The sequence below is a fragment of the Schistocerca cancellata genome, chromosome 8 (assembly GCF_023864275.1).
Source record: "Schistocerca cancellata isolate TAMUIC-IGC-003103 chromosome 8, iqSchCanc2.1, whole genome shotgun sequence".
Taxonomy (NCBI): Eukaryota; Metazoa; Arthropoda; class Insecta; order Orthoptera; family Acrididae; genus Schistocerca; species Schistocerca cancellata.
The window spans coordinates 596,060,647-596,085,154 of record NC_064633.1 but is presented as its reverse complement, the minus strand read 5'-3'; the positions used below and the strand labels follow the sequence as shown (position 1 = coordinate 596,085,154).

The following is a 24,508-nucleotide window of genomic DNA, read 5'->3' as shown; positions in this document are numbered from 1 at the left end:
TTCACTCAGGCCAAAATTGGATTAATTGAATTAAACCACAAATAGCTACAAAAGGGCGTACAGGTACAGAAAATTTTCAGAGAGGAATAGCAAAAGCCTTTACAGTGTAATGCAGCTAACGAGAAGTCTGCTCCGGTAACCAATACTATGCCTCTCACCATCTAAGATTACGCAGCGACTCACCGTACTATAACATTCAGAAAGGAATCTTATTAACTCTCGCTATACGAACGGGGGTGGGGAGGTATTTTACGCATACCTTTCGAAAATATTGTAATCTAGTCATTACTTTACATTTTGAAATGTTTTTTAAACTATTTACTGTTTTTAATAAATTCTTCTATCACATTCCAAAAATGTTTTAAATATTTCAGTTAAACTTAAAGCCGACAATTTTAGACTATGTAGTAGGTGTCACTCCCACAGTGAATGTCAGATTCAATATTTTCAGATTCAGGGCCATGCTTGCGCATCAGTATCTCTTTAGAAGGTATATTGTGAGCAAAAGTCAACAATAATTTACGAAATTTACGTTTTAAACTTTTTAGTATATGTTATCGAAAATTCACTATGTACCTAAAAATATGCCGACAGATATTTTCATGTTCTTGACCCTGCTAACAAATGAGAACTTCTTCTATAAGTATGTTGTTAATGTATTGCATAGTGTTGTATTGTATTTTCAATACGAACTGGCACGTTTCAGTCTCCTCCCTTAATGCAAAAATTGGGGATTTTTACGATGATCATATAAATTTCAAGACAAAAAAAAATCACGCCATGAAGGAATTATCCGAATGAGACGGACATCGGTAAATACGGTGTACATGTACAGACAAACAAACGATTACAATTTCACAAAGAATTGGGTGATTTGTTCAAGAGAAACTGCTACAAAAATTGAGCTAACCAGTAACGTATTGGTCTGCCTCTGGCACTTATGCAAGCAATTATTCTGCTTGGCATTGACTAATGAAATTGCTGAATGTCGCAGTGGCCGAGCGGTTCTAGGCGCTACAGTCTGGAACCGCGAGACCGCTACGGTCGCAGGTTCGAATCCTGCCTCGGCCGTGGATGTGTGTGATGTCCTTAGGTTAGTTAGGTTTAACTAGTTCTAAGTTCTATGGTACTGATGACCTCTGAAGTTAAGTCCCATAGTGCTCAGAGCCATTTGAACGATTTTTTGCTGGATGTCCTCCTGAAGGATATCGAGCCAAATTCGGTCCAACTGTCGCGTTAGTCGTCAAAATCCCACGCTGGTTTCAGGGGCCTCCCAGTAACATCCCATATGCTCTCAATTCGCCAGAGACTTTGAGAACTTGCTGCTCAAGGTAGGGTTTCGCAAGCACGAAGAAATGTGGTGCAAACTCGCAATGTGTAGGCGGCATTATCTTGTTACAATGTAAGCCCACGATGTCTTGCCATAAAGGGAAACATAACGGGGCACAGAATAGCGCTGACGTACTGCTGTGCTGTAAGGATGCTGCGGGTGACATCCAACAAGGTCAGGCTGTGAAATGAAAGGGCGCAACAGACCGTCACTACCAGTTGTTGGGCCATATGGCAGGCCATAGCCAGGTTGGCATCCCACTGCTCCCTGTGGCATCTCCAGACAGGCCTGCGCTGTTCATCGGGACTGAGTTCGGAACGTGAGTCGTCGCCGAAGACAGTTCTACAACAGTCATTGAGACTCCAGGGTGAAGCCATGTCTGAAGACGTTCCGGACAGCAGTGGGATATCAATAAAACTTAGCCGTGCTCACTCTGAACTAGGCATTTCCTTGACTGTCTATCTGTGTTTGGTTTCCCGCCGTTGTTGCGGTTATGCCGTGAACCTTCCTCCTTCTTCCTGTGGCAGCAGAGATGTATATCGATATTACACCCTGTACCATCTTCGGTCTTATGCATGTAGTTTCCGGGTAGGGTGTCTGCGTGCTGTCAGTCGGATGGTGCGGCACAGAGAGGATATCTCCGTGCAGTGCAGTCGGTTGGGTCCATTGGTGGCCCCTGCGCAGTGTCGGAGCGTGTCTGGAGCTTTCCGGTCACTACGAGCTTCATGGCTCGCCGACCCAGGGCGTCAAATTTGAGTGGTGTATTAAGTACCCAAACCACGTCCGTTCATGTTGCATCATTCGTTTCGGTGGTTCGCTGTCGGGGAGATTTTCCTGTGAGCAAAACTGAGTGTTTGTAGTGGTGAAATTCAGCCGTCTTGTGTTGGATTAACTACATTCGTTCACTACAATTCAAGTGCACTAGCGGAATTTTCTGCCTTGTGGCTGCTAGTGTTCCAGTTTCCTGCCCTGGCCACTAACGTTATTTCAGGCGGCGTCCTTTCCTCACCTCTTGTCACAGTCCAACAAGGTGTGTAGTTTTGAGAGCTTCATACATATTTCATTGTGGATAATGACGTCCGTAACAGTTTGGTCTTTGAGTTTTTTGTACCGATTGGTGGCTAGGAAGTCGTTTGGTCGGTCGGTTTGTGACTGTCTCTTGGTTGGGTTACAGACGGATCGAGTGTAGTTGCGCCCACCACCTGTCTCACCTAAGTGAAGGTTAATGTCTCGAAGGCAGGCCCACCCCCCACCTCCCCCAGGTGGTTGTCTATCCTGTCCTTTTCATGTGTGTTTAATGGTCTGTTGGTAATGTACTATAGCTAATGCTTTAAAAGAAAAAAATTTTTACCACCTTTTATCTAAATCAATTTATGTAAATCAATTGTGGGCCTTCAGCCGCCTAAACTTTATTCTTAAATTTAGTTATTGTCGTTGCGTTGGTTTTTTCATTTAGTGTGCGTTCCCCCATTGAAAACGTAAAGGTTAAGGTATTTTTCAAATTTTGGAAAATCAACTGTGGGCCTTCAGCCGCTTAAAGCCTTATTTTCGTTATTTCCCATTAAGCAGAAACATTGTGGCCTTACCTTAAGAAATTGTGGTAATATGTTTTGAATTTTTGAAATTTAATTGAGGCCTTCAGCCATTTGCATGGCACCTTGTATATGTTCGTTCTGTCCACTCCTGCCTTGAGGCTTTCCGTCTAGCTGTGATATATTTGCAATTTTAACTGCATATCTTCTGTCACTTGAAATTGATCTTGTTGCTTTTTAAGATTTCTTGTTTGGAGGACTTCAGCCGTGAAAGAATTGGATTAAGAAACTCGTAAAGCTTCGGCTATGTGCCGTTTTGGTTTAAAGGGGTTATTAAATTACAATAAATTACAGTTTTGAAGTGAAACTGACCGACACCTTATTTGGCCCTTTCCACAATCCTAATCACCTGTTCTGCCCTGCGGCTCTAGCGGGCGTTTCAAAGACCGCCGCCCACCATGCGGCCCGACAACCAGGACTGGTGGTCTGGGATGCTATTGTTCTTCATAGCAGGACCCGATCAGTTGCCATCCGCGGCAACCACACAGCAAAGCGGTTCGGAGATATTCTCAGCCCCCTTTTGTTGTCCTTCATGGCAAGCCATCCTGCGTTTACAGTTCAGCAACATAATGTCCGTCCGCAGAGAGAGAGAGAGTTTCTACTACTTGTCTTTGTGCTTTCCAAACCCTACCTTGGCCAGCAAGTTGGCCAGACCGCTCCCCAACTGAGAACGTTTGCAATGTTATGAGCAGGGTCCTCCAATAAGCTAGGGGTTTTTACGATCTAATGTGCAATGATACAGGAGAAGGTAATAGTAAACGTTTGCATACCCACAGAGTTCTCAGGGTTATGAGGCAACACCATTTCGGCTTAACAAACGAAAAATCCATAGACGATACCATTGACCACTCTGAAGCTGCAGAGATCTGGAAAGGTTGAACAAAAGTCTCTGAGCATTCTTTCCATCAACCTGTCGTCTTCTGGAGTTGTGTCCCCAGCACAGTAGACAGCTCATTGGTTGTGGGACCTTCTTCGACGGAAGCTGCTACGCTGTTCACTTGAACCTGTGATTGTGCTTTCTATGGGATGGCACTGTCCCAGGTTAGTCTCCGTATCCACAGAGGGAAAGATCTGCAGTACCGACGATGTTGGTAGGCGACACTTCTCATTAATGTATCCTATTCGGTTATTATTTAAATACTCACACATTTTACACTGTCTTTTACAACACTCGACATAGTCATGGATTCTTGATTTCCTGTCAGGAAGGTCGCAGTCGTAGTAATAGACGGCAAATCATCGAGTAAAACTGAAGTGATATCAGGTGTTCCCCAAGGAAGCGTCCTGGGACCTCTGCTCCTCCTGATCTATATAAATGACCTGGGTGACAATCTGAGCAGTTCTCTTAGGTTGTTCGCAGATGATGCTGTAATTTACCGACTAGTAAGGTCATCCGAAGACCAGTATCAGTTGCAAAGGGATTTAGAAAAGATTGCTGTATGGTGTGGCAGGTGGCAGTTGACGCTAAATAACGAAAAGTGTGAGGTGATCCACATGAGTTCCAATAGAAATCCGTTGGAATTCGATTACTCGATAAATAGTACAATTATCAAGGCTGTCAATTCAACTACGTACCTAGGTGTTAAAATTACGAACAACTTCAGTTGGAAAGACCACCTAGATAATATTGTGGGGAAGGCGAGCCAAAGGTTGCGTTTTATTGGCACACTTAGAGGATGCAACAAGTCCACTAAAGAGACACACTACACTCGTTCGTCCTCTGTTAGAATATTGCTGCGCGGTGTAGGGTCCTTACCAGGTGGGATTGACGGAGGACATCGAAAGGGTGTAAAAAAGGGCCGCTCGTTTTGTATTATCACGTAATAGGGGAGAGAGTGCGGCATATATGATATGCGAGTTGGGATGGAAGTCATTAAAGCAAAGACGTTTGTCGTTGCGGCGAGATCTATTTGCGAAATTTTAGTCACCAACTATCTCTTCCGAATACGAAAATATTTTGTTGAGGCCAACCTACATAGGTAGGAATGGTCATCAAAATAAAATAAGAGAAATCAGATCTCGAACAGAAAGGTTTAGGTGTTCGTTTTCCCGCGCGCTGTTCGGGAGTGGAATGGTAGAGAGATGGTATGATTGTGGTTCGATGATACCCTCTGCGAAACACTTAAATGTGAATTGCAGAATAATCATGTAGATGTAGATGTAGATGTCATCCCTGTAATGACCAATCAAGCGCAACAGTCATGGATCTCTAGTCCACAAACTGAAACTCGGCACATATGGAGCTCAACACATGCATGTTTGGATGCTTGCATTCAACATTGTGGCGTTTACACTGGTTATTAATATACCAGCCTTTCACATTTGCAGTAGGTTATCTCGCTCTTTCACTCACCTGTGATCTTGCATTGTTAATCAGATGTGTTACCTCGGCAAGGTATTCCCGAAATTTCATTCCTATACATTATTTGTCGGTGTTGCTATTTTTTTCCCCATCACTGTATATACTTTAAATGTCGTAGCAACGACACCAATGGTAGAGCAAACATTCCGGGCAATAGTGGGCATTCTCCCCTGAGTCCTCGTCGTAACAATACTGATGAAGCGAGGGGGTGGTTAACTTTAATTTTTGTGGTAGTATTAGCAACACGTTGTATGATTACATCAGGAAAACTGTGGTTTGTACTACATCGGCAGATAACACTTTAGCGCAAAGTAATGAGCCTGTCGACTGTACGGCTTCTTAAAGTCTAGAGAAAGCAGGTTTGCTTGTCGGGTTGTCGCCAGCACACTACAACGCTATTTCTATGATCATAATTGGAGATATTAGCGGTATTCAAACTTGTTATAATTAAACGGCAGTATTAATCGCACATTCGTATTTATTTGTAATGGTGACTGCTTTAAATCTGATTTACATCATCATCAGACCATATTCCAAAGGTGTTCGGCGGAGATGCTGAAACGGGGCAGAAAATCGTATGTGCGAGACATGGATGTCAACTGCTCGTCAGTGGCACGAACACCGCAAACAATGGTTGGAAACATCGGTGAAATGGCTATGTAAGCACGCCGGGCCCAACTTGTTCAACCCCGGTCATCATAGGGCGGAAGAGATTTTGGTGAGCAAGTTTTTGAACATTTGCTTGCGACATTTGTGCATGGAGGTATGCCTGTGAAAGCTTGGCTTGCGGAGTTAGTTTGAGCTGTTCTTTCAGCAAATGTTGTGGACACTGTTTTGGGTGTCTGGTGTTCCTGTCCTTGTGTCACAGTGAAAATCTGAAAACTTAAGACCTATTGTGTTGCTTAGCTTCACAAGTTAATTCATTTGTCCTGCGTGTGTTCCAGATTTAAAATTTCTTTTAATTTATTTAATTGTATATTGTGAAAAAACTGGTAGAAACCGACCTTGAGGAAGATCAGTTTGTGAGACGCCCGGCCGAGCCCGCAGGACAAGACAAGTACCAGGAATTGTGGAAGGGGGCCAGAATGAGGGGCTGTCAGTTACGCTCCAAACATAACACTTCATTTAGTGGTCCAAACATTACAGCGCAAATTCTAAGTTTGACTATCGACAGAAAATTTCTTTAATTTTAAAGCGGCTGGACACCCATGAATTACATACAACTGCTGTAAATTTTTTTTTTTTTGAAACATTATTTAAGGCCAAGCGATGTAAGACTTGACTAGTTAGATACATTAAGTCTTTTAACAAGGCCCCACCAAACTTGGCGTGCACTTACTCTAAATCGTTTTATACCCCTGGCCTTGGGCTCGAAAACTCCTGATAAGAACTCCTTACCCACGTTTAACCTTGCTGCACGCCTACACCGATTGTAACGTCTCACCTTTCTCCATTGCCCAAAATCAATACAGCTCCTAGCTCGAGTGTAATTCTTCTGGATTGGGTAACTTGCTACAGGAGGAGGTCGTTTACAGACCACATGTCGGACAGAGAGGAATTAAGAGTGTACGCAAACTTCAAACCTGCTGGGGTTGTTATATCGATCCCAAGTGTGGCGGTATTGAAGGCCACATTTAGCTGTGGTATAGATCTATTCCATTTCATTTTCATCTGAGAATGAAAACAATGAGAGAGTGGTATGAGACTGCGGTATACCCGTTCAGCGAAAAGCTGGCTGTGGTTAACAAGGAACGGCGGTCATGTGAGATATCGCATTCTCGAAACAGAGTTTTGTGCGGAGAAAGGGGGATGCATTATCACTAAGCAAATCTTAAGGACGGGGTAAAAATAAAAAATAAATAAAAAATACGTCAGTGAGATTGTGAATGGTTAGCATGGCGGTCATACCGACACTAGACATCGTGTGCAGAAAATGAGAAAATGCGTCAATAATTGCAGGAATGTACCAGTTCCCCTAATGACAAAATGATGACACGAGAGAAACTATTTCGAATCGGAATGCCACCAGGTACATGTTACGTAATGTCAGCACGACAAAATTCCCTAACAACGCCGTTTAATGTACGCTGATAGAAATAAAAGTGCTCATGGGTCCAGGAGAGGTTGTCCACACATAATGCCCACTGCACCTTCACAAATAACACGAGAAAATTTGTTACGACCCGATCGGCACTTCTATCGAGCAACAAAACAAAATAGCTATGTGCGGTATGTGGTTCACGCTGCATTTCCGTTCTTACGGATTAAACTCCAATGGCAACGCTAGTATTTAAATCAGCAACAATGTTTATTGAAACCAATTTGCTGCATAAATATAAACAATTTTTCTGAAATTATCTAGCTTCCTCTGCCAGTAAAACAGAATGAGGTTCCCGTACAAGAAGTTTTCTGTTTTTCGAAAAAAAGTTTTGGTTCACGTCGGTTCCCAGAAGTCCTGAAGATAGACGTTGACTGTGTATATTGTATCACAGACACAGTCCCTTTGACTGTTCAGAGATGTCACTAAACCCGCCCAAAGATGTAAACAACCATGCATGAGTAGTGCCTATTACACGGAGGGAGTCCGACAGCCGATCAGTTTCAGTCATACCACGAGGAAAGAGTTACCCAGCTCGTGTTGTGTGTAGTTCAAACATGCCTAGACTGTCAATACCGCGGTTCGATCGCGTCCACATTGTTACTTTGTGCCAGGAAGACATCTCAACAAGGAAAGCGTCCAGGCGTCTCGGAGTGAACCACAGCGATGTTTTTCGGACATGGAGGAGATACAGAGAGACAGGAACTGTGACAGGCATCGGTCAGCCCGATGGATCACCGCTGGATGACCGCTACCTACGGATTATGGCTCGGAGGAACCCTGACAGCAAAGCCACCATGTTGAATAATGATCTTCGTGCAGCAACAGGACGTCGTGTTACGACTCAGACTGTGCGCAATAGGCTGCATGATGCGCAACTTCACTCTCGACGTCCATGGCCAGGTCCATTTTTGCAACCACGACACCATGCAGCACGGTACAGATGGGCCAAACAACATTCCGAATGGACCACTCAGAATTGGCATCACGTTCTCTTCACCGATGAGTGTCGCATATGCATTGAACCACACAATCGTCGGAGTCGTGTTTAGAGCCAACCGGGTCTGTCTGAAGGCTTTAGACACACTATCCAGCGAGTGCAGCAAGGAAGAGGTTCCCTGCTGTTTTGGGATGGCAGTATGTGGAGCCGACGTACGCCGCTCGTCGTCATAGAATGCGCCGTAACGGCTGTACGATACGTGAATACTATCCTCCGCCCGATTGTACAACCATATCGGCAGCTTATTGGCGAGACATTGACCTTCATCGACGACAATTCGCGCCCCCATCGTGCATATCTTGTGAATGACTTCCTTTAGGATAACGACATCACTGGACTAGTGTGGCCAGCATGTTCTCTAGACCCTAACACTATCGAAAATGCCTGGGATATGGAACTTAATGACAGATTAAAACTGTGTGCCTGATCGATAATCGGTCTCGGGACCTTTGTCTTTCGCGGGCAAGTGCTCTACCACATTCCCGTGAAAGTCAAAGGTCCGGCACACAGTTTTAATCTGTCAGGAAGTTTGATATCATCGCATACTCCGGTGCAAAGTGAAAATCTCATTATTCCTGGGATAGATTGAGAAGGGTTGTTTATAGACGACGTGATCCACCAACCACTCTTAAGGATCTATGCCGAATCACAGTTGAGGAGTGGGACAATCTGGATCAACTTGATGAACTTGTGGATAGTATGCCACGACGAATACAGGAATGAATCAATGCAAGAGGACGTGCTACTGGGCATTAGAGGTACCGCTGTGTACATCAATCTGGACTACCATATATGAAGGTCTTGTGGATAGTATACCAAGACGAATACAGGAATGAATCAATGCAAGAGGACGTGCTACTTGGCATTAGAGGTACCGCTGTGTACATCAATCTGGACTACCATATATGAAGGTCTCGCTATATGGTGGTACAACATGGAATATGTGGTTTTAATGAGCAATAAAAAGGGCGGAAATGATGTTTATGTTGATCTCTATTCCAATTTTCTGTACCGGTTGCGGAGCTCCTGGAACCGAGGTGATGTAAAACATTTTTGATGCGTGTACTTCTTTGTCTTAGAAAAAGATTCACTAGATCTCATGAAAAGACTTCGCGATTTGTGTTTTTTGTTCAAAGTGTTGTAATTGTATTTCAAATATCTCGAGAAGGGATGCTATTGACGATGTTTCTAAGAAGAAGACCTTTCATTCCTGATGTGTTACAGAGTAATACGTTATGATTTTTTCCGCACATGATGACCTTTATTAGTTCTTAAAGAGTGGATCTATTTAGTTAACTTTCCACGAAGAGCTTGTTTTATTGGTTTACATTTGTTCTTCAGGCACAATATCATCTTCCACCAAGTCGACGTTTCAGTTTGCAGAATCAACAGTAATGCACCCGTAACGATCGTTAAACGAAGCTATTCAGTTTTCAGAATACTTTTCCTTAGCTTAACAACACTCATTTAAGAGCGACGAAACGTTATTAAACATTTATCACCTTAATTACTTTGGATACATTGTGGTAGTGAACCGTGATCAATGTGTTAACAATATTTACTGTCAAAAACAGTCTTGATCACAATTTATTTATTACGGTGACCGGTTGCGACCACTACTGTGGTCATTTTCAGACCAATAAGTAAGAGCCTCCTTTTCGTGGTAAATCACTTTGAGTAGTGATTTACCACCAAAAGGAGGTTCTTACTCATTGGTCTGAAGATGACCACAGTAGTGGTCGAAACCGCTCACTGTAATAAATAAATTGCGATCAAGATTGTTTTTGATAGTAAAAAATTTATAAGCTTGCCTATACCGCAGCCATTTCGGGAAATATGCCCACAATGATAATCGGGAACAACACAATGTAAACTACGCGATTTAGTAGTACTTCTGTGGTTTGGAGAAGACTCTGAGCAATCTCTGCCTATACCGTTCACTGTTTGCATGCTAATCTCCCGTAATGTGACTAAACTGTAACCGTCGACTCACATTGAGAATCTCCCACGACTGTTGGAGAGCTCGTATGAGAAAATCGCATGTTATGTTTCGCATGGCTGGTGTTCTCATTGGCATGGAAGCAAGCTACGTTTGAGAGCAAAAGAGAATGATAAGGTATTGGACAGTAGTTTTGTGGATGACTTTATATACCATACTTGTCAATGTGTGTAAACTGCCCTTTTTTTAAACTAGGAGGCATAGTTTTTTCTTCAATGTATCTACGGTATATTACGACTAAGTGATAGGCTAATTGAGCCCTACGTCATATAAACAGTCTGAAGGATTACTTCTGACACGGGACCTCGGTGCTGTTTTAGCTATCCGAGCTGTTCCTCAGTGGTACTGACCATAACATGTATTTCACTTAGTTTCCCAGCATTTCTGGTAGAAAACAGAGTAATGAGGCTAGTATATGTAGATTTGGACCGCTCTCGTCTACTGACTTCATAACGGACCTTTTTTCAGGGTTCTCCAGCAACCATGGGCCTGCTCCTGGAGGACGGCAGCACGGAGGTCCTGCTGGGCCTGGCTCTGCTGCTGCTGGTCGTCTACCGTCACGTGACGGCGCAGTTCGACTACTGGGCACGCCGGGGAGTCCCCTACCTGAAGCCGGAGCCCTTCTTCGGCAACATCCGCGACTTCGTGCTCATGCGCAAGTCCTACGCCGAAGTGTTCGGCCGCCTCTACAACGACAGCGATCCGCACCCCGTCGTCGGCTTCTTCTTCCAGGCGAGGCCGGCTCTGCTCGTCCGAGACCCCGAGATGGTCAAACTGGTCCTCATCAAGGACTTCGCGCACTTCCCCAGTCGCTATCAGGTTCGTTGAACAAAATTATTTTTTCGATTAAATGATGCTACCCTCAAATACTTGTACTTGAATTTTTCGTTTGAGTCATCGGTCTTCTGACTAGTTTGATGGGGCTCGCCTCAAATCCGTCTGCTGTGCCAACCGCTTCATCTCACAGCAGCACTTGCTACCTACGTAATCAACTATTTGCTGGATGTATTCCAATCTTTGCCAAAGAAAGCAGGTGTTGACAGATGTGAGAATTACCGAACTATCAGTGTAATAAGTCACAGCTGCAAAATACTAACGCGAATTCTCTACAGACGAATGGAAAAACTGATAGAAGCCGACCTCGGGGAGGATCAGTTTGGATTCCGTAGAAATTTTGGAACACGGGAGGCAATACTAACCCCACGACTTATCTTAGAAGAAAGATTAAGGAAAGGCAAACCTACGTTTCTAGCATTTGTAGACTTACAGAAAGCTTTTGACAATGTTATTTGAATACTCTCAAAATCTGAAGGTGGCAGGGGTAAAACACAGGGAGCTAAAGGCTATTTACAAATTGTACAGAAACCAGATGGCAGTTATAAGAGTCGAGGGACATGAAAGGGAAGCAGTGGTTGGGAAGGGAGTAAGGCAGGGTTGTAGCCTATCCCCGATGTTATTCAATCTGTATATTGACCAAGCAATAAAGGAAGCAAAAGAAAATTTCGGAGTAGGTATTAAAATCCATGGAGAAGAAATAAAAACTTTGTGGTTCGCTGATGACATTGTAATTCTGTCAGAGACAGCAAAAGACTTGGAAGAGCAGTTGAACGGAATGGACAGTGTCTTGAAAGGAGTATGTAAGATGAACACAAACAAAAGCAAAACGAAGGTAATGGAATATAGTCGAATTACGTCGGGTGATGCTGAGGGAATTAGATTGGGAAATTCTCTTATCAGTGTTTTCTACATATTCCTTTCATCTCCAACTCTGCGCAAAACATCCTCATTTCTTGCCTTGCCTGTCCTCCTAATTTCCAACCTTTGTCCATAGCACCATATTTCAAATGCACAGTCCATGTTTAATTGGCATACAATGCTGTACTCCAAACATACATTCTCATAAGCTTCTATCTCAAACAAAGACCTACGTCTGATACTAGTAGGCTTGTCTTGGGCAGGAATGCCATTTTCGCACAGTGCTAGTCCGCTTTTGATGTCCTTGCGCCGTCTGCCATTGGTTATTTTGCAGAGTTCCTTCATCTGTTTCGTGACAATAAATCCTGATGTTAAGTTTCTCGCAGTTGGCATTTCTGCAACTTCTCATTACTTTTGTCTTTCTTCGATTTACTCTTAGTCTAATTCTTCACTCAGTAGACTGTTCTTTCCATTCAGAAGATCATGTAATATTTTTTCTTCACTTCTACTCAGGAGAGATGTGTTATCAGCGAATCATATCATTGATATCCTCTCGTCATGAATTTTAATTCTGCTTCTGGACCTTTCTTTATTTCCATCATTGCTTCTTCGGTCTACATATTGTACAGTAGCGGCGAGGACTACATGCTTGTCTTACACCCTTGTCTTAGTTGATAGTGAGGTCTGAAACATTATTTCGCCCTCCAAAGATACTCCGGGTAGCCCTTATGACAAAAAAAAAGATATGGTGAGGAACATTAGCTTCTGCACATCTCGCAAATAAGTGCACGTAAAAGTTTCACAATAAAAAGATTACCCAAATTTGTGAGTGGAGTTAGACATACAGGGTGTTTATATATGAATGGCACAGTTTTAAAAAATTAGTGAGATATCGTTTTATTACTTTATATGGGCAAACTTTACAGCACAAGCAGCAGCAGCTGCGCTATTCGCCTGTCATGGTTGCTGTACAGGCGTAGCGTTTTCTTCCAAGATGGTGTCGCAGAAGGGAAAGGCTTTCTGTGTGTTTAGCTTCGGGGTGGCCAAATGTGTGGTTGCTGTGCAGCGTGAGTTCCGTGCATGCTTTAAGAAAGACCAACCACACAAGAATACGACAGGTAGGTGGTGTCGAAAGCGAGTAGAAACCGAATGCGTATGTAAGTGGAAGAGTCCTGGTTGATCTCATGTGTCTGACGCAGTCGTCGAAAGACTGTGCCTGGTGTTTCGCCGAAGTACTCACAAGTTACTTAGTAAAGCAAGCAGACAATTGTTCGCGTCAAAGATTACGGTTTTTAAGGTGTTGCGTAAGTGCTAAGTTTTAATCCGTACAAAGTGAGATTAGTGCAGGCCTGTATACCGGCAGACAAACTGAAAATCCAGTTAGATGTGGATGACGCTGGTTTTGTAAAAAAAAAAAAAAAAAAAAAAAAAAGAACCTTAGGTGATAAGGGCGAAAACAAACGCTGTCCTATGGGCTGATAGAGCATTGGCGTCACTCTCCAAAAGCCGGCCGTTGTGGCCATGTGGTTCTAGGTGCTCAGTCCGGAGCCGCGCGACTGCTACGGTCGCAGGTTCGAATCCTGCCTCGGGCATGGATGTGTGTGATGTCCTTAGGTTAGTTAGGTTTAAGTAGTTCTACGTTCTAGGGGACTGATGACCACAGATGTTAAGTCCTATAGTGCTCAGAGCCATTTGAACCATTTGGACCACTCTCCAAAAGTAAACATCTTCTGTGCGGTGTCACGCGAGAATGTGCACTGACCATTTTCTTCAAATTGTCACGGGTTACTCGTTTCAGGAAGTGTGGGAAACCTAGTTCTTACCACAGCTGATCTCCAGTTATTTGGAATACATTTGGATACTGGACAGTGTTCCGCCCCATTTTCACACGAATGTACGAGAGCTTCTTAAGCATTTTCTCCGCCAAAGCATGACCGCACGTGCTGTAACAGCATACTTCGGCCTTCTCCCCTAGCTACCTCGTTTGCCGGATTTAACACCTTGCCATTTCATTCTCCCAATGTGAGTGGATAAAGCATGCAATACCGAGGACATGCTACACCCAGTGTGACAAGAATTGGACTACAGGGTAGATGCATGTCGTGTGATCAGGGTAACGATCAGGATGTGGGTAATGCATCAGAAACTTCAACAGTTGCTGTTGTTTATGCTATAAGGTTTGCCAATATAAAGTAGTAAATCGGTTTATTAATAATTTTCAAATTAGTTTGTAAATACTCCGCATAAGAAATAGTCTTGAACAGGTGTTATGAACATCAACAAAAGTAAAAAAAAAATGTTCAAATGTGTGCGAAATCTTATCGGACTTAACTGCTAAGGTCATCAGTCCCTAAGCTTACACACTACTTAACCTAAATTATCCTAAGGACAAACACACACACCCATGCCCGAGGGAGTACTCGAACCTCCGCCGGAATCAGCCGCACAGCCCATGACTGCAGTGCCTCAGACCGCTCGGGTAATCCCGCGCGACAACAAAATATTATGGAAAATAGTCACATAAATAAGGAGATACTGATATAACTAGGTGATGAAATGGGACACAAAAGGTAGCAGATAAGGTTTGCTACTTGGGAAGAAAAATAGACGACGGTGGCCGAAATAGTGGGATATAAAATGTATGCAGGTAATACCAAGACATCTGCTCCTAAAAAGAGAGATATTTGTTGACTTCTAAAAAGAGTTCATGTGTTTGGAACTTTCTTCTAAAAATATGTGTATCGATTGTAGCATTTTACAGGAGTGAAATGCTAGCCATAATTATCTGGGACAATAAGAGAACAGACGCTTTTGAAAAGTGCTGCTAAAGAAAATTCAGACGATTAGATGGGAAAATCGGATAACAAATGAAGATACTAAAACGATATCTAAATAAATCGGTATCCATCCGACAGAAGAAAGTAAATCATGGTTCCAGTTCATTCATCCCATCCGAATCTTTTAAGAAATCTGCAATAAAATCAGCTACAAACTGTTGCTTCTTGTCTGACGGGTAACTCAATAATGCATTTCATGGAGGGGACCTATAGGCTGTTACAATTACGACAGAAGTATTGTGCAGTAACAACTCACAACCGCATGGTTCTAGGTTCTGATCCACAAAAATACCATATGGCACAACATTGAAATACACAGTACTGGCCATTAAAATTGCTACACCACGAAGAAGACGTGCTTCAGACGCGAAATTTAACCAACAGGAAGAAGATGCTGTGATATGCAAATAATTAGCTTTTCGGAGCATTCACACAAGGTTGGTGCCGGGGGCGACACCTACAATGTGCTGACATGAGGAAAGTGTCCAACCGAATTCTCATACACAAGCATCAGTTGCCCGGCGTTGCCTGGTGAAACGTTGTTGTGATGCCTCGTGTAATGAGGAGAAATGCGTACCATCACTTTTCCGACTTTGATAAATGTCGGATTGCAGCATATCGCGATTGTGGTTTATCGCATCGTGACATTGCTACCAATGACTGGTAGCGGAATATGGAATCGGTGGGTTCAGGAGGGTAATATGGAACGCCGTGCTGGATCCCAACGGCCTCGTATCACTAGCAGTCGAGATGACAGGCATCTTATCCGCATGACTGTAACGAATCGTGCAGCCACGTCTCGATCCCTGAGTCAACAAATGGGGACGTCTGCAAGACAACAACCCTCTGCACGAACAGTTCGACGACGTTCGCAGCAGCATGGACTACCGGCTCGGAGACCATGGCTGCGGTTACCCTTGACACTGCATCAGAGGCAGGAGCGCCTACGATGGTGTACTCAACAACGAGCCTGGGTGCACGAATGGCGAAACGTCATTTGTTCGGATGAATCCATGTTCTGTTTACAGCATCATGATGGTCGCATCAGTGTTGGGCGACATGGCAGTGAACGCACATTGAAAGCATGTATTCGTCATCGCCATACTGGAGTATCACCCGGCGTGATGGTATGGGGTGCCATTGGTTACACGTCTCAATCACCACCTCTTGTACGCATTGACGGCACTTTGAACAGTGAACGTTACATTTCAGTTTCAGTACATCTCAAGACCTTGCTACATTTCAGAGCCATAGAAAATCTGAATGGTCGCCTGCGTCTGCCATTCATGCATTTCTCCATCACGTAATGCAAAAATTATTTCTTAGAATATTTTTCTTTAGTGTCCAATTTTTAAGTATGTTGCAAGCCCTGCATTTTCCATAATAACTGTGCACAAAAGATATGCTATTCTGTAATCCTTGATATTCTACTTCTCCATCGGAGAGGCACAGAATAAATATTACCTTGAGTGTTGGTCCTTTCGCTTATGTATGGGGGCTGGAAAATACACTCTAAGACAAAAAAATAAAGATTCACCACGAAGTAATTATACGAATGGGATGGAAATCTGTGGACGTAATTTACACCTACAGACAAGCGCACGATTACAATTGCAGAAGAAGCGGATGATTTATTCTAGAGAAGGAGCCTGACTAACGAGGAAGTCATTAATGTGATGATGATGATGTTTGGTTTGTGGGGCGCTCAACTGCGTGGTTATCAGCGCCCGTACAATTACGCAATCTTTGCTCAGTCCAATTTCGCTACTTTCCTGGATGGTGATGAAATGATGAGGACAACACAAACACCCAGTCATCTCGAGGCAGGTGAAAATCCCTGACCCCGACGGGAATCGAACCCGGGACCCCGTGCTCGGGAAGCGAGAACGCTACCGCGAGACCACGAGCGGCGGACGAAAGGCATTAATGTGTTGGTCCAGCTCTGGCATTTTTGGAAGCAGTTAATTGGCTTGGCATTGACCGGCAGAGATGTTGGATGTTCTCCTAGGGTATGTGATGCCAAATTGTGACCAATTTGAAGCATTAGATCGTCAGAATCCCGGGTTGGATGGAGGGCCCTCCTATGACGATCCAAATTTCCAAACGTTCTCAACTCAGGAGAGATCGGGCTTGCTTACCAATGTAGACACGGGGTTCGGGTCGAAATTTCACTGACTGACGTAGAATTTTCAGTGATGCGTCCCGCTTCGAACAAGTCCCCGACGGCCACAGAAGACGCGTCAGGAAACGGCCCAGACAGCGATCGAATACCAATCCGACTGTGAAACGTCCCCTTAGAAAGATTAATGAATTACTGTGCTGGTAAACCCTTTACGTTGTTTGATTTTCAAACAGCTGAGCAAAATTGAACGTACTCAGACATTTCTCTCTTTACTTATTCCGATCATCAATAAACTGGCACACAATATATTTGCGCAAATAATCTGACTTTCATTAATCCCTACAAGAGAATGGCCCTAACTAAGAATAACCTATACCTTTCATGAATCACTTACCTCAGAAAAATCTTCGTTACTCGAACTACTGCAATACAGCGAGCGCCAATACTGCCTGCTAAATAAAAAATTCTAACTACTGAAGGCACTAACTACTGACAGGCATAGTAAGCAAATGAAAGATTTTGATAGAGAACAAACAATGTATTTACCTTAATAGTGTTAAAAAGTCATATACAGGGTGTTACAAAAAGGTACGGCCAAACTTTCAGGATACATTCCTCACACACAAAGAAAGAAAATATGTTATGTGGACATGTGTCCGGAAACGCTTAATTTCCATGTTAGAGCACATTTTATTACTTGTCTTCAAATCACATTAATCATGGAATGGAAACACACAGCAACAGAACGTACCAGCGTGACTTCACTTTGTTACAGGAAATGTTCAAAACGTCCTCCGTTAGCGAGGATACATGCATCCACCCTCCGTTGCACGGAATCCCTGATGCGCTGATGCAGCCCTGGAGAATGGCGTATTGTATCACAGTCGTCCACAATACGAGCACGAAGAGTCTCTACATTTGGTACCGGGGTTGCGTAGACAAGAACTTTCAAGTGCCCCCATAAATGAAAGTCAAGAGGGTTGAGGTCAGGAGAGCGTGGAGGCCATGGAATTGGTCCGCCTCTACCAATCCATCGGTCACCGGATCTGTTGCTGAGAAGCGTACGAACACTTCGACTGAAATGTGCAGGAGCTCCATCGTGTATGAATCACATGTTGTGTCGTACTTGTAAAGGCACATGTTCTAGCAGCGCAGTATAGAGTATCCCGTATGAAATCATGATAACGTGCTCCATTGAGCGCAGGTGGAAGAACGAAACTAATATGAACCTCTAACAGGCTAACTAAGCGATTCCGGACACATGTCCACATAACATCTTTTCTTTATTTGTGTGTGAGGAATATTTCCTGAAAGTTTGGCCGTACCTTTTTGTAACACCCTGTATATCAGTTCCTGACATCCAGTCTTACAAATTTCTCTCAAGACTCCGCCATCTCTCTCCCCACATCCACCACTGCTGGCGTCTCACCTCCAACTGCGCAACGCTACACGCTGTTCACATCCAACTGCCCAACACTACAATAGCGAATATTCCGACAATGCCACCCAGCCACAGACTGCACACAGCACAGTCAGTGATTTTCATGCAGAGCGCTACGTAACGTTACCAACATAACAACCTAAACAGCCTACTTACAATTGTCGTCCGCCATACCGCCTGACAACCACGAGTGATGGTCTAGGCTACCATTTATTTTCATAGCAGGACTACACTGGTTATTACCCGCAGCACCCTTACAGCACAGCGCTACCTTACAGGTATTCTACGCCTAGTTTTGTTGTATATGAAATTGGGCTTTGATGAACCACACTTTAATTTTGTAGCTCATGGCACACGTATGTATTCGCGCATATCCACCAAGTTTATCGATAGCCACCTTTCGTTTCAGAGATTCCTAACAGGTTTTTGTGTCCACCCGAGTTCAGTTCGTGGTATTGCCAGGTATTTTTCGTTGGTGGGAGAAGTGTACGAGGGTCGACTCAGCCTCGTGTTGCCAACTGAAGAGGTACTGCATGAGATGTAGCGGTCCCGAGGTTTGCGAGCATTGTAATGGCTGGAAGAGCGATAATCTGAAACCACGCCCCTGTGTACCCCACCCATTCGCCTAGGATGCCACGGCAGACAGCTGATGCCAGTTGGCCCGTGTGAAACCAGATTGGCAGAACTTTGCTTTGCTTTCCAAGGATTTCTTCAGATGGGCTAATAATGTAAAATAAAACTTTAACAGGTACCTCGTGAGAAACTCAGCTTGCCCTTTTCTCGTATAATACCCCGCAAACGGTGAATGAAAGGCAAAAGACAGATTCCATAAACATGGATTTTCTGAAAGCTTTCGACACGGTGCCTGACTGTACACTGTTAACGAAGTTATGAGCGTAGGGAGTAGAACTCACTATGAGAGAGGATGGTATGGCATACTGGAAGGTGTTGTCGTTGAGTGACTATATGAGGATATGTCATGAATTAGACAAAATTTGTAATTGGTGTGGTGGCGGGCACCTGGCTCTGAATGAAGAAAAATATAAGTTAATTCATATGAATAGGAAAAACATTCCTGTAATGCTGGAAACAGCTTTAGTAGTGTGTTGTTTGACACAGTCACGTCGATATCTAGCTGTAACTTTGCAAACAGATGTGAAATGGTATATGCACTTAATCAGAGTAGTAGTGAAGGCGAAAGGTCGACTTCGGTTTACAGGGGGACTTTAGGAAACTGGGAGTAATCTTTAGCAGAGACTGCATTTAGGATGCTAGTGCAATGCAGTCTTCGGTACAGCTCGAGTGTGTCAAAAAGGAATTTCTAGAGGTAAGACTATGTTCTCTTCGCCAAACACTATTGAGAAAATTTAGGGAACCAGCATTTGAAGTTGTCTGCAGAACTATTCTACTGTCAGCAATGTACATTTGGTGTAAAGTCCACAAAGATGAGAGCTATTTGTCATATCACACAAGATACGTCTCCATGGCCATTATGGCAATGGTTTTCCAAGTTTTTGTCTGACGCTGACAGCGATCACGCACGATCAGGCAGACCCAATGTTGCGCGCCCGCAATGTTGCGCGCCCGCTTAGCCACACCACCAGGAGCTCCGCCACAGCGATATAGGACGGCTGGCGGCAGCTTCTCTGCCCACTTGCACTTGGAGCCTCTTAGCTCACAGACGCTACGCTGACGCTGCCTACAAGCCTTATCAATGTGGACACTGATAGCTGGACTCTGTTTCATGCTGCATAAATTATAATGTGTCTACATTCACTTGTAGAAATACAAGTTCTGTTCGCTAATCATTTTTGCTCCTGACCAGCTTTCCTACGATGAAACATACCACACCTATCTACAGCCCTCTTCTCCTTACAGTCCTGTACAAAATAGTACACAAAATATTTAGTGGTCGTACAGAGAAATATAGACAGTCGCTTTGCCATCGCTCTATCTGAAATTCGAACGGGAAAGAAAATAACAAGTAGTGGTAGAAGGTGCTCTCCGCCATGCATCGTGCGGTGGCCTGCAAAGTATGTAGGCGCGATGATACCCTTGTGCGACTTTGAATCAGCAGTATGTGCCTTTGGCCGAAGGTGAGAGGGCAGTCCCAGCTGGCCCATCTGTGACCAATGTGGCAGCGCTTTCCTTTGCTTTGCTTTCCCAGGATTTCGTGAAATGGACTAGTAATATAAAATACCTGTCACAGGTGGCTGTACTGCATAGGTACACTAAAGACAATAGTCTCATACATCACAGAGAAGCAGGCCATTACGTGCCGAGGGAGAGGAACTCCATTCCGATTACGGACCTGAACAACCCACAGAGATGTCCCGGCAAACAGTAATTCCCGGTTTCATCGCAGGTGTCAGATGAGCAGACGACGCCGATGGCGAGGAACCTGTTCCACGTGGGCAGTCGCACGTGGCGGCCACTGCGTGCGAAGCTGACGCCCACGTTCTCTTCAGGCCGCATCAAGGCCATGTTCCCGCTGCTGGCCGAGTGCGCCGAACTACTGCAGGCCAGCACCGACGCCGCCCTGGCCGAAACCCACGGCGCCGGCGCCGTCCTCGAGATGCGCGACGTGCTCGCCAAGTTCTCCACTGACGTCATCGGCACCTGCGCCTTCGGCCTGCAGTGCAACGCGCTCCAGGAGCCTGACTCGAAGTTCCGGCAGATCGGCAGGATGGTCTTCACGCCTAGAATCAGTAAGTGCAGTATTATTTCTGACCACCTTCTAAAATCTTTCCTAGGAGTGAAAGACTCATCAGAGTAGCCTCGAGGGTTAGTCATCAGGTATTGATTAGCGTCTCAGAAAGATTATGTTCGAAAGTTTTCTCTCTTTGTTTGCTGTTTCGGTACACACGTCTACAGACGTTAAAGTAACCTCTGGCGTGCCACAGGGGAGTGTTATGGGACCATTGCTTTTCACAATATATATAAATGACCTAGTACATAGTGTCGGAAGTTCCATTCGGCTTTTCGCGGATGATGCTGTAGTATACAGAGAAGTTGCAGCATTAGAAAATTGTAGCGAAATGCAGAAAGATCTGCAGCGGATAGGCACTTGGTGCAGGGAGTGGCAACTGACCCTTAACATAGGCAAATGTAATGTATTGCGAATACATAGAAAGAAGGATCCTTTATTGTATGATTATATGATAGCGGAACAAACACTTGTAGCAGTTACTTCTGTAAAATATCAGGGAGTATGCGTGCGGAACGATTTGAAGTGGAATTAACATATAAAATTAATTGTTGGTAAGGCGGGTACCAGGTTGAGATTCATTGCGAGAGTGCTTAGAAAATGTAGTCCATCAACAAAGGAGGTGGTTTACAAAACACACGTTCGACCTACACTTGAGTATTGCTCATCAGTGTGGGATCCGTACCAGATCGGGTTGACGGAGGAGACAGAGAAGATCTAAAGAAGAGCGGCGCGTTTCGTCACAGGGTTATTTGGTAACCGTGATAGCGTTACGGAGATGTTTAACAAACTCAAGTGGCAGACTCTACAAGAGAGGCGCTCTGCATCGCGGTGTAGCTTGCTCGTCAGGTTTCGAGAGGGTGCGTTTCTGCATGAGGTATCGAATATATTGCTTCCCCCTACTTATACCTCCCGAGGAGATCACGAATGTATAATTAGAGAGATTAGAGCGCGCACGGAGGCTTTCAGACAGTCGTTCTTCCCGCGAACCATACGTGACTGGAACAGGAAAGGGAGGTAATGAATGTGGCACGTAAAGTGCCCTCCGCAACACACCGTGGGGTGGCTTGCGGAGTATAAATGTAGATGTAAAATGTAGATGTAGAAATCCCCAAGCAACAGTATCATCAGACGATCCCAGACTAAATGTGGGTACGCAGTGATGGAGTATTGTGTGAAACTAGATTTGCTCCACCAGAAGGAGAAAGATGCTACAACAATCCATCCTAGATCGAAGGAAGTCCATGGCAACAATCCCGTCGTTTACGCCACAGTTGCGGTTATAAAGTTACCATAGGCTACCATAATAAGTAAATGTAAACTACGGTAGTTTCCTAGTACCTTTGGTCAGTGTAGGTTATACCTGCATTGACTCTATGTTATGTGTGTTGCACACCTGTCAGGTTCAAATGGTTCAAATGGCTCTGAGCACTATAGGACTCAACTTCTGAGGTCATCAGTCCCCTAGTACTTAGAACTACTTAAACCTAACTAACCTAAGGACGTCACACACATCTATGCCCGAGGCAGGATTCGAACCTGCGACCGTAGCGGTCGTGCGGTTCCAGAATCTAGCGCCTAGAACCGCTCGGCACCTGTCAGGTATTACCGTTTATCCATTGCTTTGTGTATGTGTGCGACCTGTTTCTTACTCCATTCTCCTAGCAATGGAAAGTGCTGAATCATCTAGAAACTGGGTGCGGACACGCAGAGTGTTTCAAAATTACACCCACAAACTTCGAGGGGATGTAGAAGGTGGACAGGAACCCCATATCTGGAAACGTCATCCAACGCCGCTACAGAATGTCGAAGATATGGGCGCCGGCGCCTGTAAATGTATGTATATGCAGGGGAATTCCGTGACGACGTTACAGACTTTCAGCAGTGATGTTGTGGTTGTTGTGGTCTTCAGTCCTGAGACTGGTTTGATGCAGCTCTCCATGCTACCCTATCCTGTGCAAGCTTCTTCATCTTCAGTACCTACTGCTGCCTACATCCTTCTGAATCTACTTAATGTATTCATCTCTTGGTCTCCCTCTACGATTTTTACCCTCTACGCTGCCCTCCAATACTAAATTGGTGATCCCTTGATGCCTCAGAACACGTCATACCAACCGATCCCTTCTTCTAGTCAAGTTCTGCCACAAACTTCTCTTCTCCTCAATCCTATTCAACACCTCCTCATTAGTTATGTGATCTACCCATTGTAATCGCCCCACGGAAAATTACCCTCTACCACGCAATAATTAATAATGGTCAATCAAATCATCCACATTTATTTACGTTTGAAAAGTATCTGAGCAGATTTTCTAGTAATAAATGTGCCGACAGCTCGTCGACGCCAAGGTATTTTTCTAGTACGTTTATTCTTTGGAACAACAGAGGTACAGAGATGTATGCTCCATGGTCATTATAGGGAGAGAGAGAAAGGAACAGCTTCGGAAAGTATCGGTTGGAAGATTTTCGGATTGCTAAAGGAGATTTATTTACTCTTCTTCGCGCTAAAGCGAGACAGGAAAGTTTGTGCCGCTAGCGTGGTAGATAAAGAGAAAGAAGGACTTGTAAAGGTAAATTGCGTGAGACTTAAAATCCACGGAAACGGAACATGTACGGAAATGGATTCAATATACAATTTTCCTCAGAAATAAGGTTTGTGACTATTTTATTCTAGAGTGAATGACGAATGCGTTCTCTGTCTGAATCATTGATGATTGTCTGGGCCCTGTAATTAATTGGGAAGTTTCAGCTGTGACGAAGAGAGCCTGCAAACTCTGAGTTTTTTTGAAATCGTCCAAAAAGGTTTCGTCCACATCTGAAATTTTAGATCTGTCGTAAACTGAACGAAGTGTTCAAACGATCGATTTTCCCAACTGAATGCAGCGCTTAATAATAATAACGTATGTAAAGATCTTTTCTAGCAAGCCAGCCGCTGAATATTAAGACGAAGGGCTCCACCAGAGATTCTACTAGGCTGATTTCATGTAACTTATATTTGAACTGTACACAGATAAAGGACAGAGAGAGAGCGAATGGAATTCTAGAAGTTACTCAGAATCCTCCCATTAGTATAATTTTTTGTCTGTCTTTGCACTGATAAGCCTGATAAGAAAACCTAAGCCCTTGATTTTATTGTACAGAATTGTGTGTGAGGGTGAGAGAGCGATAAAGGCGACAGATACACTTCTGTATAGACAAAACATTACACCAAGTTAGCGGCTAGCTGCATTCACATACTTTCATCAATTACAGTAAGAGAATTCATTAGAATGGCCAATCCGTGACAGGACACGTTTTTGGACGTTGTTAAAATAATTTTGTTCTTTGT

General features: G+C 44.0%; 1 protein-coding gene across 1 annotated transcript in view; it reads left to right on the top strand.

Moving 5' to 3' along the window:
• The window catches only part of LOC126094798 (cytochrome P450 6a2-like), a 230,274-nt gene that overhangs the window by 148,015 nt on the left and 57,751 nt on the right, over positions 1-24,508 (top strand). Inside the window, exons 2-3 of the mRNA XM_049909364.1 lie at positions 10,850-11,200; positions 20,842-21,184. Of these exons, the coding sequence (XP_049765321.1) occupies positions 10,865-11,200; positions 20,842-21,184 (679 nt within the window). The 5' untranslated portion in view covers positions 10,850-10,864. The remainder of the gene's footprint in view (positions 1-10,849; positions 11,201-20,841; positions 21,185-24,508) is intronic.